We start from the raw sequence: 16,917 nt of genomic DNA on the forward strand, positions 1-16,917 counted from the left end.
CAGTCCAGTGGCGGCGAGCTTTACACCCCTCCAGCAGACTTGGCATTACGCATGGTGATCTTAGGCTTGTGTGCGGCTGCTCGGCCGTGGAAACCCATTTCATGAAGCTCCCAACGAACAGTTCTGACGTTGCTTCCAGAGGCAGTTTAGAACTCGGTGGTGAACGTTGCAGATGAGGACAGACAATTTTTACACCCTACGCGCTTCAGCGGTCCTGTTCTGTGAGCTTGTGTGGCCTACCACTTCCTGGCTGAGCTGTTGTTACTCCTAGACGTTTCCACTTCACAATAACAGCACTTACAGTTGACCGGGGCAGCTCTAGCAGGGCAGACATTTGACAAACTGACTTGTTGGAAAGGTGGCATCCTATGACGGTCCCACATTGAAAGTCACTGAGCTCTTCAGGAAGGTCATTCTACTGCCAATGTTTGTCTATGGAGACTACATGGCTGTGTGCTCGATTTCATACCTCCATCAGAAACGGTTGTGGCTGAAATAGCCAACTCCACTAATTTGAAGGGGTGTCCACATACTTTTGTATATATAGTGTAACATCCATTTGAGACAATGTGGGCTCTTACGTCAGGCATTTCAAACATTTAGTGTCTCCTCTGTAGAGCGACTGACACCTTATTAAAATTGGGATAAATATGCATTCTGACTGACCTATGACAGTGTTCTAACGGCGTTGACTTTTGAAAACAAGCCAAGTCCTCGACCAATGATTGAACAGGACTTCAATAGCATTCCAAGCATTCTACAACACCTTGAGTCAATATCTCATTCTCTCTCGAAAGAAATAAGAATGAATTGCCAACACACTGCTAACCATCCAATAAGGATAAGGCGCCTGGAGCATGCATCAACTAGCCCTGTGGTTGGACTAGACCCAGGCTGGTACTAGAGCGTGGTCCTGTAATGGCAGTAATGTACAACTCCATTCTGCCCAGAAGTTGAAACGAGTAATTCATGATGTTCCAAAAATGCAGATCTAAAGAGAACAGTCATTGATCCACATCTAACACTTATATTGATAAGACGCCCTAAATTGTCACACTTTATTTATTTAGACAATTAAAAAAATACACATCCATCAAACAATGAAACAGCCAAGGAAAAACATGCATATCTAATGATTTAATTTAAAAAAAATGTTTTTAAAAAAAGGACATCTCCGTAGATGAGTACTTGAAAAACATGTCACATGAAGTAAGGTGGTAGTGCTCATAGACGGCATCCCAAACGACACCCCATCCCCTACATAGTGCACTACTTTTGACCGTGTCATTTGGGACGTAGTCACAGACAGTCTCCATAGTGTTTGGTGCCCTACAGGTTCCGAGGTCATCCAAAAAGCCCCTTAGCTTTCTTCTTCTTGGGTCGGGCGGAGGGCCGATCTGCGGCAGTAGCCATGGGAACTGTAGTCTGTGAGGACGGCAACAGACGTGTCAGAAACAAGGTAAGGATATTATGGTTACATTATAGCCTTCAGTCTGAGGGAGAGGGGTCTAGGCTGGGTTACTGTACAGCCCTTAGGCGGCGTTTACACAGACAGCCCAATTCTGATCTTTTGCCCAATTATTGGCAATACAGCTGATCAGATTGCTCAAAATACCAATTAGTGAAGGAAAAAAAAATCACAATTGGGCTGCCTGTGTAAACGCAGCCTTAGTGACATCTGCTGCTGTAAAAGGGCTTATCAATAAATCGGATTGATTCATTCATTATTATTGGTAAATCAGAATCATTGCGGAGTTGACCAGACCTTTTCCTCATTAGGTGTCTCCGAGTCTGTGGTTCTGTCTCTATCCCCCTGGTCCAGCCCATGGTTCACCTCCTCTCCTGTAGGGAACAAACCAACCACCAATTCACACCTATATAGTGGCCATAATCAGACACTAAAACCCATTTTTCACCCTATTGAGCCGAGCTGAGCTGTCCTGGCCAAGGCAGCCTTGGTATGAGCTGCAACGTTGCAACACATTTATTAACGTTGCAACAAAAGTATCAAACCGCTCGAGACTCCAACTTTCCCACGCCAGTTGTCCTGTTAAAAGCAGCACTAGCAGGAGAAGTGAAGTGTTTGGGTGATTGATGTTGTTCAGCTAGATTACAGAAATGTCTGGGACAGAATATAGTACTTCATCCCTCCCCCTAGTGATCTCTATTATCAAATGTGTGTGTGGTGTCTGTGTCTGTGTGTGAGAGACTGTGTTGGTAGGACATGCGATCCTACAGGTCTAAATCTGAGGCCTTGGGCCACAGAGGTGACGGCAAGATGGGATGGGATTAGAAAGATCATACGACCAATGAGAAGAGGTCCAGACCTGGGGGCTGTGTGCCGCTGGCGGCGTGGTTAGGGTCACGGTCCTCTGTGGTGGTTTCGTCCTCTTCGGGGGCGTGTCTCTCAGAGATCTTACGTTTGCGAGCGTTGGTGTTGCCGTAGGACGTGACGGCTGAGTAGAGCTCCTGCAGCTCAGAGTCGAACCCCAGACCGCCCTGCCTCGCACATACCTGTGGCACAGTCTGAGGGAGAGTGAGAGAGAGAGAGAGAGAATGGGAAAGGGAGAAAATTATGACAAATCCAACTAATGTCAAAACTGTTGGCTATCTTTCCATAAATATACATTTATATTAATATTTTCCTGCACACTATATTTTGAGGGGATTAAATTAAAGAAAAATAAGAGTACAGGAAGCAGAGGGAAATGACCAGAAATAAACTGTGACCTGAGAAAACACTAAGCTATCAGAGAGGGAGAGAAACAGTATGAGGGAACGAGTGAGAGGTGTAGAGAGAAAACTACACTAAATGATTTAGAGAGAATAAATGAATGATATGGAAAGACTATGTCCTGCAGTGAGTGTGTCTGTCAGTCAGTCAATCAGCCAGCCTCCTACCTGGTGGCCTGCTTTTCCCAGTCAGTAACATGGTAGAGGTCTGGAGGAGTGACTGAAGGCTGAAGGCCTGATAAGGGTCTAATGAAAGCAGTTTTTCTAGCAGCTCTGGCACAAGGTAGAGACTAGCAAACAGGAACAACACTACACGAGACAGGAGACAGGAACAATACTACAGGAGACAGGAACAACACTACAGGAGACAGGAACAACACTACAGGAGACAGGAACAACACTACAGGAGACAGGAAACAACACTACAGGAGACAGGAAACAGGAACAACACTACAGGAGACAGGAACAACACTACAGGAGACAGGAAACAGGAACAACACTACAGGAGACAGGAAACGGGAACAACACTACAGGAGACAGGAAACAGGAACAACACTACAGGAGACAGGAAACAGGAACAACACTACAGGAGACAGGAAACTTCAGTAGGTCTATATAGGCTTCTGCAACACCGTACTGCACTGTTGTGTGTGCGCACACACACACACACACATTGACGCCACAACCAACTACAAGTCAAGACAGATAACATACTAAACTCATACAGCACGTACACACTATTCATTCTACTCTTTCACTCGCTTTTTCCAGTCAAACGGAGAGGACAAACTCTGAATTAGCTGTTCAAATATTGACGGGGAGAAATTGGTGGTCTCGCACTGCTGTCAGTGAGAGGGGCTCCTAAACATACTTGGTCAGGTTTAGAGGTCTGCATTGATTTATTTTAGTTTTTTGTTTGTTTAAATATCGTAAAAATAAATGTATGCTCTGGTCAGGCTTTAGTTCCCTTTTGGGCACAGAGCAACCAATGTGTGGAGGAGCAGCGGCTCCATAGAAAAGGAGCAGAGCCACCCTTCTCTTCTCTGCTCTCCTCCTCACCCTTCTCTTCTCTGCTCTCCTCCTCTCTCTCTCTCCATCATCTCATTTTCTGTTCCGCACCTTCGATTTCACGTTCATCTTTCTTTCCACGCAATTTTGCTATCATTCAACCTCCGGTTTTCATCCATTTTATCATTCATGCTATAATTTGGCCCTGGTCTTTTCTCCCACACTTTCATCAATGTGCTCCGTTCCGCACAAACCACTGTATTTCAGTCTAAATGAGTGTTTATTGCATTCAATTCCTGTGACAACAGTGCCTTGTGAAATGTGGAAACTTGCTGTTTTCCCATTTTGTCCCAACCTTCTCCTGTAGGACACATCGGAAAACACGTGGCATGCACACCTCTTCTGGCAAACACGTGGCATGCACACCTCTTCTGGAAAACACTTGGCATGCACACCTCTTCTGGAAAACACGTGGCATGCACACCTCTTCTGGCAAACACGTGGCATGCACACCTCTTCTGGAAAACACTTGGCATGCACACCTCTTCTGGCAAACACGTGTCATGCACACCTCTTCTGGAAAACACTTGGCATGCACACCTCTTCTGGAAAACACTTGGCATGCACACCTCTTCTGGAAAACACTTGGCATGCACACATCTTCTGGAAAACACGTGGCATGCACACCTCTTCTGGAAAACACTTGGCATGCACACCTCTTCTGGAAAACACTTGGCATGCACACCTCTTCTGGAAAACACGTGGCATGCACACCTCTTCTGGAAAACACTTGGCATGCACACCTCTTCTGGAAAACACGTGGCATGCACACCTCTTCTGGAAAACACTTGGCATGCACACCTCTTCTGGAAAACACTTGGCATGCACACCTCTTCTGGAAAACACTTGGCATGCACACCTCTTCTGGAAAACACTTGGCATGCACACCTCTTCTGGAAAACACTTGGCATGCACACCTCTTCTGGAAAACACTTGGCATGCACACCTCTTCTGGAAAACACTTGGCATGCACACCTCTTCTGGAAAACACTTGGCATGCACACCTCTTCTGGAAAACACTTGGCATGCACACCTCTTCTGGAAAACACTTGGCATGCACACCTCTTCTGGAAAACACGTGGCATGCACACCTCTTCTGGCAAATTTGCTCCTTTTCTGTCAAGTTGTTTGAGGATCATTGATGGACAGTAACAGTAAAACAAGGTGAAATCCTTAATGGTGAAACTGCTTCGTCTGTTTGTGATGTAACAACAACAAACAAGTTACTGCAAAGAACAAACACTTTTTATTTTATTTTTATCAGACATCATTGCTCACAATATGCACAGCAATATCTTTACCACGCTGCGCGACGTCGCCTCGGCAACATAACCAATAATGGTGGTGGGGGCGGCCAGCGGTGCCGTTTCCCCTTACAATGGATTACATCTAAGTCAGCGCTGTAACTAGGCCACTTGGGACCGCCCCTTTAAACCGGCAAGTGTAAAGCATTCTCAAAAGTATGTCCAATGTATTGGGCCTGCGTCTCAGAGTAGGAGTGTTGTTTTAGGATCAGTTTAGCCTTTTAAAGCATAATGAATAAGGGCATGGACCTAGATCAGCCCTCCTGGACGATAAACAACTCTTAAACGCATAAAAAGGGAAAGAATGGCATAAAGAGTTAACAAAACAAAAGGTCAAAGGTCAGTTTAAATAGACTACTGTGGTTCAACCACCTCTCTACCTCACAGTTAATAATATTCATCTGGAACTTTCCTGTGGCCTCCACCAGACTGAGTGGCCTGCCGCTGTCATAACAGACCAAAGTCCTGCAGTACAGAGACAGGGGAGGAGCTACTGCTTTGGTGAGCTCACCTGTGTTAGGGATTTGATTGAGGTTAGGGTCAGTTTACCCTCATCGGACTGTCAATGGGATGCACGCCAGTCAAGTTCCTTTAGTTGCACCCTCACAAATCTGAACCCTGCCCTCTGTAGGGTTGTTAGACTGCTGGCCATCCATAATCCATTCTGGCACCTTAGCCAATCACTGCCCTGCGGCCTGACCAAAGAAAAACAAGGAAGGATGAGTAGAAGGAGGGTGAGGGATGTTGACATTTCCCTCTATTACTAGTGGGTAAACAGCTCTGAGTTTAGCCGGTGTTGTTTTCTGAGACAGAACAGTCTCTAGGCCGGTGTTGTTTTCTGAAATAGACCAGTCTCTAGGCCGGTGTTGTTTTATGAGATAGACCAGTCTCTAGGCTGGTGTTGTTTTATGAGATAGACCAGTCTCTAGGCCGGTGTTGTTTTCTGAGATAGAACAGTCTCTAGGCCGGTGTTGTTTACTGAAATAGACCAGTCTCTAGGCCGGTGTTGTTTTCTGAAATAGACCAGTCTCTAGGCCGGTGTTGTTTCCTGAGATAGACCAGTCTCTAGGCCGGTGTTGTTTTCTGAAATAGACCAGTCTCTAGGCCGGTGTTGTTTTCTGAAATAGAACACAGTCTCTAGGCCGGTGTTGTTTTATGAGATAGACCAGTCTCTAGGCTGGTGTTGGGGATTGGTGCTGACCAACCTTCATGGAACCCTGGTACAGACTGCTGAGGCCTCACCTGATCTATAGTAAAAACACTGATGCTGGATCCTAAACTGGCCCCTAACCCCTACACCCTAGTCAGGAACCACTGACCCCTACACCCTAGTCAGGAACCACTGACCCCTACACCCTAGTCAGGAACCACTGACCCCTACACCCTAGTCAGGAACCACTGACCCCTACACCCTAGTCAGGAACCACTGACCCATACACCCTAGTCAGGAACCACTAACCCCTACACCCTAGTCAGTAACCACTGACAACTAGTCAACTACTCTCACCCTCTTTCTCCCTCTCTGCCCTGTCAACTACTCTCAACCTCTTTCTCCCGCTCTGCCCTGTCAACTACTCTCAACCTCTTTTTCCCTCTCCTCAGTCAACTACTCTCACCCTCTTTCTCCCTCTCAACCTCTTCTCCCTCTCTTCCCAGTCAACTACTCTCACCCTCTTTCTCCCTCTCTTCCCAGTCAACTACTCTCACCCTCTTTCTCCCTCTCTTCCCTGTCAACTACTCTCACCCTCTTTCTCCCCTCTGCCCAGTCAACTACTCTCACCCTCTTTCTCCCTCTCTTCCCAGTCAACTACTCTCACCCTCTTTCTTTCACTCAGGCCAGGAGAGGAGCCAGGAGACTGAGGAGAGGCTTCCCCACATCACTCCCTCTCTCTGGGACAACTGACAGGAGGAGTGGGGGTCAGACCTCTGGAGGGGATTTATGATTTTATGAGGATCCCCAATAGCCGACGCCAATGATGACAGCTAGTCTTCCAGGGGGTCTGACATAACGAAAAAGACATTACAGACAAAAATACTCTATATACACACACACATAAAAACTGAGCAATCGAGAGATTAGGGCCTTGGTCAGGGAGGGGACCAAGAACCCGATGATCACTCTGACAGAGCTCCAGAGGTCCTCTGTGGAGATGGGAGAACCTTCCAAAAGGACAACCATCTCTGTAACACTCCACCAATCAGGCCTTTAAGGTAGAGTGGCCAGACGGAAGCAACTCTTCAGTAAAAGGCACATGACAGCCCACTTGGAGTTTGACAAAAGGCACCTAAAGGACTCTCAGAACACGAGAAATAAGATTCACTGGTCTGATGAAACCAAGATTGAACCCTTTGGCCTGAATGACAAGCGTAATGTCTGGAGGAAACCAGGCACCGCTTATCAATACCAGGCCTTGTCCCTAAAAACAGACACATGGTGAGGTAGAGAAGTAGAAACAGGGAAAGGGGATACTTAGTCAGTTATACAACTGAATGCCTTCAACTGAAATGTGTCTTCCGCATTTAACCCAACCCCTCTGAAACAGAGAGGTGCGGGGGGCTGCCTTAATCGACATCCACGACTTCGGCGCCCGGGGAACAGTGGGTTAACTGCCTTGCTCAGGGACAGAACGACAGATTTTTTACGTTGTCAGCTCTAGGATTCGATCCAGCAACCTTTATGATTACTGGTCCAATGCTCTACCCACAAAAACCCCAGGCCTTGTCCCTAAAAACAGACATGGTGAGGTACAAACACACATAAACCCCAGGCCTTGTTCCTAAAAACAGACATGGTGAGGTAGAAGGGTGTAAATGTAGAAAGCCATCACCGACAGCTGTCCAAGATTCTACATGGTGAATAAGGAAAGACAACCTCTGATCACAGGCAACAATGAAGAACACATCTAACTGACTATCCAAGGTCCCTCCCCTCAGAGCCTCTCCAATGGTTTAGAGGAGGATGCAAGGGTAGAGGATGCAAGGGATCGAGGAAAGATGAATTGAGAAAGATCCTTCCTCGTGTCTCCTTTTCTCCTTCTTCCATCCCTCCACTTGCACACAGTTTCCACAGGGCTCTCCCCTGCCTCGGGGCCTGTAATTAGGGCCATTGTGGCCTGGCCGGCTCCCTCTCACTGCCCCTTCAGCTGGCGGGCCTGGTTCTAGACGGCCCAGTGTGGCATCCCACAAGACATCAGGATGGGCTGCCGGCCCAGCGCTACACAGATCCCAGCAACCCTCAGACACGTGATGTAAACACTGGCTGCAGTCCAAACTCAAAGTAGACGGCCCTCGGCCCCTAACCCCTCAGTCCTTGAATGACGTTTTACATCGTCACATCCCAGTGAACCTTAAAATGTCCCTTGCCCCAGCGAGGGAGAGTGATGTTCGGAGAGGCAACGTCCTAGGTGGAAATCTTCAAGTTGATTTAAAAAACAACCAACCTAAAGCTATTAATATACTGTACCTAGCAAGCTAACATAGCTCACTAGCACTCCTGTCAGGTAGCTAGCTAAAGTTCCCCATAGCTGGCAAGCTAGTTTTATAGTATGGTCATGTATTCCAATACATTTCAGAATTCCCCAAAAATATGTTTATGAAGTTAGCTACGTTTTATGGGCTCCTTACTACAAGACTAAGCCAATTTGTCAACGCTAAAATAAACGTCATCCACAGTATATATATTTTTCACCAAGCTAGCATCGTAAGTTTGTCTGACACGGCGAAAATAGAGCCGTGTTGATTAAATTTGACACTTCGCGGCCACCAGAATTTGACACATGGCTACAGTTTGCATTGATTTGTGGGTCATATCAACCCCAAAAGCGATTAAAGTTCTTCACTCACTCTCTCCAGCTAAATGGAGGGCCGAGGGGGCAACGTTAGTGAACTGGACATCAATCTAAGATGGCAATCAAACTGCATCCGGTTCTGACGGGGGTTCCCCCGAGGGAAAGTGGCAGGAGTTGGTCCAACTGACTGTGTCTGGTAGAACAGGGCAACAGGAGCTGGTCCAACTGACTGTGTCTGGTAGAACAGGGCAACAGGAGCTGGTCCAACTGACTGTGTCTGGTAGAACAGGGCAACAGGAGCTGGTCCAACTGACTGTGTCTGGTAGAACAGGGCAACAGGAGCTGGTCCAACTGACTGTCTGGTAGAACAGGGCAGCAGGAGCTGGTCCAACTGACTGTGTCTGGTAGAACAGGGCAACAGGAGCTGGTCCAACTGACTGTGTCTGGTAGAACAAGGCAACAGGAGCTGGTCTAACTGACTGTGTCTGGTAGAACAGGGCAACAGGAGCTGGTCCAACTGACTGTGTCTGGTAGAACAGGGCAACAGGAGCTGGTCCAACTGACTGTGTCTGGTAGAACAGGGCAACAAGAGCTGGTCCAACTGACTGTGTCTGGTAGAACAGGGCAACAGGAGCTGGTCCAACTGACTGTGTCTGGTAGAACAGGGCAACAGGAGCTGGTCCAACTGACTGTGTCTGGTAGAACAGGGCAACAGGAGCTGGTCCAACTGACTGTGTCTGGTAGAACAGGGCAACAAGAGCTGGTCCAACTGACTGTGTCTGGTAGAACAGGGCAACAGGAGTTGGTCCAACTGACTGTCTGGTAGAACAGGGCAACAGGAGCTGGTCCAACTGACTGTGTCTGGTAGAACAGGGCAACAGGAGCTGGTCCAACTGACTCTGTCTGGTAGAACAGGGCAACAGGAGCTGGTCCAACTGACTGTGTCTGGTAGAACAGGGCAACAGGAGTTGGTCCAACTGACTGTCTGGTAGAACAGGGCAACAGGAGCTGGTCCAACTGACTGTGTCTGGTAGAACAGGGCAACAAGAGCTGGTCCAACTGACTGTGTCTGGTAGAACAGGGCAACAGGAGCTGGTCCAACTGACTCTGTCTGGTAGAACAGGGCAACAGGAGCTGGTCCAACTGACTGTGTCTGGTAGAACAGGGCAACAGGAGCTGGTCCAACTGACTGTATTGCTGTTAGTTTATAGGGAGTCCTACCTACAGTCACACAGAGCAGGAATTCCTCAGCCGTGTGTGATAAGGCCCACTCCTGTTTAGAACACCGCTGTCAATGATTTACCACACAGAAGAGGGAGAGAGAGAGAGAGAGAGAGAGAGAGAGAGAGAGAGAGAGAGGGGGGAGAAGAGGGGAGAGGGAAAGGAAGAGAGAGAGGGGGAGAGAGGTAGAGGAGGAAAGGGGATGGGGGAGAGAGGTAGAGAGAGAGAGAGGGGGGGAGCAGATGGAAGAGGGAGAGAGAGGGGAGAAGAGGGGGGGAGAGAGAGAGAGAGGGGGGGGAGAGAGAGAGAGAGGGGGGGAGAGAGAGGGGGAGAGAGAGAGAGGGAGGGAGAGAGAGAAAGGGGAAAGGGAGGGAGAGAGAGAAAGGGGAAAGGGAGGGAGAGAGAGAAAGGGGAAAGGGAGGGAGAGAGAGAAAGGGGAAAGGGAGGGAGAGAGAGAAAGGGGAAAGGGAGGGAGAGAGAGAAAGGGGAAAGGGAGGGAGAGAGAGAAAGGGGAAAGGGAGGGAGAGAGATAGAGGAGGAAAGGGGGGAGAGCAAGAGAGGGGGATAAAAGGGGAGAGGGAGAGAGAGAGCGTGGGGGGAGGGAGAGAGAGCAAGAGAGAGGTGGGAGAAGAGGAGAGAGGTGAACAAGAGAAAGACATGGAGAGGAATGCAAGAGAGGATGACCAGAGCATAGAACCATGGCATCAGCTCAGCCACTGATCTCAAAACAGCCTCTATCCATCTAGCAGTGCTTGGACTGATCTAGACAGGAGCTGTATGACAGTTCACACAGGTGGCTGGTCTAGCGGTAATGCTGCAGCCTCCAACACACAGGTGGCTGGTCTAGCGATAATGCTGCAGCCTCCAACACACAGGTCTACACTGTCTGCATAGGTTTAAATAGGGCCTGCTGCCCTTTGACACAAACTCTCTCTCTGTTCAATGAAGACAGAAAATACATGACATCTACATAAAGGGAGATGACAGGAGCAGCAGAGCCAGATCTGAAGTCCAGAGGTGATGACAGGAGCAGCAGAGCCAGATCTGAAGTCCAGAGGTGATGACAGGAGCAGCAGAGCCAGATCTGAAGTCCAGAGGTGATGACAGCCTCTGGCGGAGGGAGCCCCTGAATAACCAGGGGGGAGATGCTAACCACAAACCCGCAGTAGCTCCCCACATCCCCTGCTTCCAGACTTCTCCCCGACCCCCAACCCATAGACCCCCAGGGAGAACCAAATCCACAGCACTACAGATAGACTAACATGTTAACTCACAGTGTTAGGGGGACTGTAAACGCTCCACTCCCCTGATCTGACCCGCCTGTTCCTATCCAGCATGGGGGAGGAGGGGTGTGGGGTATGGAGCGTGAGGTAGACCACAGGGAACATGTCCCCCCCCCCCCTCTTTCACTCAGTCACAATGTTTTTCTCCTCTCAGCACCAAAACCCCAAGGCATGCGTCACTGCTGCGGACTGGTCACACACACACATACTGGTCCCACACACACAGAAAAAGGAACACTCAACGACACACCCTCCCCTCTGAAACCAAAACCATGCGTCATTACCCGGTCCAGTGTGGACAAACAGACACGCCCCTTGCCAGGCCAGATCCACAAGCGGTGACAAAATAGCCCCAAAACAGGTCAAAAACAGGTGAAAACGACAAAAGCCCAGATGGAGATTAGTGTGATCTAAAAGAAGGACAGAAGGGTTTTTCACCACAACACTGTCACTCTGGGCCCCTCCACCTTCACATCAGAAATGGACATCTAGATTCCAGATGAACCCAGGACACGGTGTGTGTGTGTGTGTGTGTGTGTGTGTGTGTGTGTGTGTGTGTGTGTGTGTGTGTGTGTGTGTGTGTGTGTGTGTGTGTGTGTGAGAGAGACAGTGGACGGGTAGTCTAATTCCAACCTCCATGTCAATGTTGACCTGTGGTGGGTGGGGTGTTACTGTGGGGTGATGAGGGGGCTCCAATGGAAAGCTAGAAAGGTACCTGGGTTGACTTTCTCTTCCCCGTCTGTCTCGTTCCCCTCCTTTCATCTGCACATCTCTCTCATCCTCCTTTCCAGGAGGTCTACTCTACAGTGGAAGAGGATGGCAATAGAAAATCCCCAGTGGTGGGATGAGAGGAGGGGTGGAGTGAAGGAAGGTACAAACCACACCTGGGTTCAAATAGTATTTGAACTACTTTGAGCGGTTCCCTGAGCCTGCCCGGATGGCAGCGTTTGCACTTTTGGGACCATTCCATTGGAAGGCAAGCTCAATCAAGCAGAGTGCAAGTATCTGAAAGATTTCAAATGCTATTTGAACCCAGGTCTGTCGACAAACAGAGAAGTCCTTCCTCTCTCCTCCCTTTCATTTGCAGGAAAATCATTCTCCAAAAATACCCCTGCTCACCACTTTGAAGGACAGATATGTCATTCTAAATGTGTTTGCCCACAGATAAAGGCATCTTTCAGTAGCCATTGAGTAAGAGTCACCATCAAAAGGTAGGCGCCGTGTTGACTGCGGTGAGCAGAGGTGAAGGGGGCATTATCTGGGCCTGGGTTCCCAGTATAGTCTTACGAGCCGAAGGCTGGAGGCTAAAACAGATCCCAGTATAGTCTTACGAGCCGAAGGCTGGAGGCTAAAACAGATCCCAGTATTGCCCTACGAGCTGAAGGCTGGAGGCTAAAACAGATCCCAGTATTGCCCTACGAGCCGAAGGCTGGAGGCTAAAACAGATCCCAGTATTGCCCTATGAGCTGAAGGCTGGAGGCTAAAACAGATCCCAGTATTGCCCAACGAGCTGAAGGCTATAGGCTAAAACAGATCCCAGTATTGCCCTACGAGCTGAAGGCTGGAGGCTAAAACAGATCCCAGTATTGCCCTACGAGCTGAAGGCTAAAACAGCAAGACACCAGGAGAGACAGACGGACACAAAAGGTACACAGAGAGTCTTCCCAGAGGGGGAAATGCAAACGGAGACACCACCTCCTATAGATAAATACTACACACACATGCCACGGCTCCTCGCCTAGCGCCACCTCCTCCACCCATCTGTCTACTGGTTAGGCCATGAGCCCAAAGGAATGGCTGGCCACGGACGCCACCTCCCTCTCCAGTGTGTGTGTTGCCTTGACACTTCGCAGTGAAATTTTTCCAGACACTTATTTTCAGTTTGGACTTTGGTCCGTGGCGGCCTGTCGGTGCTCAGTGGAATTTGCCGTGGCCGGGAGAAGAAGGGTGTGAGGTGTGTGTACTTTGATCTGAGAGGAGGAAAGGCTACGTTCCCCTGCATGCATTGCCATTCTCTTTATGGGCCATGTCCAGATGAGCATTTCCCCAAAACTCCAGGGAGGTTTACTACAGTAAGGTCCGAGCCCAAGGTAGAGGGCCTCGACGGGGTCAGGAAGGAGGACGAGTACCCACTACCCTCCGTACGGGACAGGAGGGAGGGAGAGTGGACCCTGCCTGCCCCCTGTTTCACACTGCAGAGTTCAGACAAAAATCCATCTCTACATTCCCCAGGACACTTCGAAATGCCAAAACACACACACAGGTCAGGGATGGGGGTCAATGGAGCAGCGGACTGAGAAATTCCACATCCTACCACACAGTCAAACTGAAACACAGGCTCATCAAACTACCAGGGCACCAAACAAACACACACATCAACTGCATGGATCCCTCTACTACTGTTAACACAAAAGCAATTCAGACAATTTATTTTGAGCATATATAGGAAGTATTCAAGCTATATTCTTACAATAAAACACTTTTGGACAAACAAATGATCTAAATGTGTGTTTGCATAATCAGCTATATATTTTATAGACTTTTTTTGCTCCTCTTTATCAAGGGGGCCAATCATTTGGGACCTGACTGCACACACACTCTCCGGCGTATTCATCTAGACAGCTACAACTTTCTACTCTCTTCCAGCATGTTTCCTATGAGGCGACAGGACACAAAGTCACCTTTTATTCAGTGGTATTTCCATACACCTGTTACCGTTTAGATTAGAAAGGAAAGCACTTTGTGTATCAGGTCCCTCCATTTGAAGGTGTCAGACGTATTGGGAAAACAATGCACCTATAGTGTATTAAAGTAGTCAAACGTTTAGTATTTGGTCACATATTCCTAGCACACAATGACCACATCATTCTTGTGACTTTACAAACTTGTTCGATGCCTTTGCAGTTTGTTGGGAATAGGAACTGAATGTTGAATAATGTATTGTGTCATTTTGGAGTCACATTTATTGGAAATAAGAATAGAATGTTTCTAAAAACTTCAACAGTAATGTTGATTCTACCATGATTGTGCATAATCGTGAATAATGACAGAACGTTAGAGGCAAAATTATACCCTCCAAAAACATGCTAACCCCTTCAAAGGACCAATAACAGGGGAGGGGAGCATTTTGGGGGGGTAAGAGCAAGGACCCAGCCCTCACCAGGCGACCCAGGAGACTACGCACAAGAGGAGCGTAAATCTATATCATCTGGATGACGGGAGTGCAAGACGATCGTCTAAGAAAGTTGATTTTCCCGAGCGGACTCATCATAAGTGCAAAGTAGAGCTGTGACGGTCATTGAATTTTGGATGAAGGTTATTGGTCTGCATAATGACCGCGGTCAGCGTTATAATCGTTTGAATAGCAAAATGTTTTAATTATTATTTTAAAGACGCACATTTTCTTCTCTCCTCCACTCCCGCATGTGCTGCAGGAAGTGGGGCGTTGCCTAGGCAACCAAAGCCTTGTTTGCTACAGCAAGGAGCAACAAAGTCTCCTTACGTTGTAAAGAGTCCATGTAATCGTAGAAACAGACTCAACGAATGCCCATCCGTCCCGTCTTCAGTCAGCTATTCCTTCCATAATGTTTTTATAGGTTATGACAGTTAGTTTATTCATGATCGTCAGTTACGTGATTATACGGTAACTATGCCGCCCTCGTGCCAAGGTGATGACCGAGGGCGGCAGCAGTAAGAGGTTTATCAGCCCCTTCTCCCCTGAAGAGGCCACCGAGGCTAATATGGAGATACAAGAGCGCATCGTGTCCTCCAAGCCTCTTTACCTGGCTTTAACCCAACGGGAAGTGTACTTGGCCATGATCCAGCCAAACCCAGCACCTCCCACCAACCACCTCATGGCTATAATGCCCCTAGAACAGAACAAACTACATTCACCAGTTGGCTGAGCAAGAACCCAGTCCTCACTGGACGACCCAGGGTGCCATGCAACTGAGCACAATGAGCGCCTTGTGCAAACAAAGCATTTCCTTTAAAGCCTGAACACCCGATTGTCTTTCAGGTCTAGATAAAGGTTAAATTAGAACTTCATTATTAAAATAACGGTCATTTACAAAAGTGTGGACACACTACTCTGTCAGTGATCACTAGATACAACAAGGACAGACAACCATCCAAGTAGGAAACTAGAAGTCATTAATAATCTTGTTTATGGAAGGCCACGCCCAGAGAGAGACACACACAAAATATCGCAGCAGAAACCTGGTTTATTGGCTTACTTACTAAGCTGAGTATTCAAAGGCGGCTCTTGCCAGGCTCTCTCTTTCCCAGTAATATATTCCTCCTAACTATGCATGTTCAGTATGCCTGAGACTGCGACTATGAAACTTACCTGTGTCAGGAAGTTCTCTCTGTAGCTTTGTTCCTCAAACAACTCTGTCTGCAATCGCTCTGTAAAAACACACACACCAACGAGAGGAACAGGTGTGTATGTTGTGTTTAATGAGTGTATTTTTGTTTCTCTGCACGTAGAGCCTACCTCTGCTCAGCACTGCCCCATTGTCCCTGTAGTCTTGGAGCTCAGTGTCTTTCCTGGCCAGCAGAACTCCCAGTTGGCCCACCTGTCTCTGCAGTAACCTACTCATCAACAGCAGGGGGCGCACAAGCTGACTGCACACCTGATAGAACACACCAATACACATTACACAACCATTAGTCATGGAGCGCACGCACACGCTCACACGCGCACACACACACACACACACACACAGGGGCTTGCATAAAAACACACAAACACACACAAAAGTTCAGTGAAAGTTGAGTATAGAGTTGGTGTTCAGTTAAGTCTATAGATCGTACCAAAGCCACAGGGGCAGGGGTGCAGCGGAATTCCCAGTAGAAAGGCACCCCAGCCAGCTCACTCTTCAACTTCAGGTTGATGTCACCGCTGTGGTGGTTGAGGGAGAACTGAAGCGCACCCCCGTCCTCCACCCGTCCAGACAGACAGGGGTGAGCCACCTCACACATGTGAGAGAAGAAGGCGTGGACGGGAGCCCGCAATCGCCTGTTCAGCTCCTGTTATGACAGAGGGGACATTTTTTCAAAGGCTGTTGAAATGTACTTTAATTTGTGTGTGTGTGTGTGTACATGTGTGTGTGTGTGTACATATATGTGTGTGTGTGTGTACATATATGTGTGTGTGTGTACATATATATGTGTGTGTGTACATATATATGTGTGTGTGTGTGTGTGTGTGTGTGTGTGTGTGTGTGTGTGTGTGTGTGTGTGTGTACATATATGTGTGTGTCCTCCTTGCCTGAGCTCTGTCCTGGATGGCCCTGGTGTCCATCTCCTCCTCCCACACAGAGTGCAGGTCCGTGAGCAGGATGCGGTACGCTGTGTCCCCAAACCAGGTCTTTGCCAGGAGCTGAGACCCACTGATACACACTGGTACCCAGGGACAGTCCAGCAGAACCCCATCAACTGCATCTCTCTCCATGGCAGACTATCACCAGGCCAGCACCAACCACCTAGATAGATGATGTAACATTACTGCCATCTCTC

General features: G+C 48.2%; 1 protein-coding gene across 1 annotated transcript; it reads right to left on the bottom strand.

Moving 5' to 3' along the window:
- Positions 1 to 1,044: 1,044 nt before the first annotated feature.
- On the bottom strand, positions 1,045 to 16,905 carry nhej1 (nonhomologous end-joining factor 1). Its single transcript, XM_036982390.1, has 7 exons — positions 16,670 to 16,905; positions 16,213 to 16,428; positions 15,893 to 16,031; positions 15,746 to 15,804; positions 2,328 to 2,526; positions 1,766 to 1,842; positions 1,045 to 1,425 (listed from the first exon to the last, which is right to left on the bottom strand). Exons 1-7 carry the CDS (start codon positions 16,850 to 16,852, stop codon positions 1,345 to 1,347), a joined length of 954 nt encoding a protein of 317 aa, XP_036838285.1. The 5' UTR covers positions 16,853 to 16,905; the 3' UTR covers positions 1,045 to 1,344.
- Positions 16,906 to 16,917: the final 12 nt, after the last annotated feature.

Source organism: Oncorhynchus mykiss, chromosome 7 (genome assembly GCF_013265735.2).
Source record: "Oncorhynchus mykiss isolate Arlee chromosome 7, USDA_OmykA_1.1, whole genome shotgun sequence".
Lineage (NCBI taxonomy): Eukaryota > Metazoa > Chordata > Actinopteri > Salmoniformes > Salmonidae > Oncorhynchus > Oncorhynchus mykiss.

Excerpts from the sequence above, each read along its gene's own strand:
- nhej1 (XM_036982390.1), bottom strand. The coding sequence starts at position 16,852 with ATGGAGAGAGATGCAGTTGATGGGGTTCTGCTGGACTGTCCCTGGGTA. Across the intron at positions 16,429-16,669 it reads CCATCCAGGACAGAGCTCAG|GAGCTGAACAGGCGATTGCG; the intron begins GCAAGGAGGACA and ends CTGTCATAACAG. Across the intron at positions 16,032-16,212 it reads CCCCTGCCCCTGTGGCTTTG|GTGTGCAGTCAGCTTGTGCG; the intron begins GTACGATCTATA and ends GTGTTCTATCAG.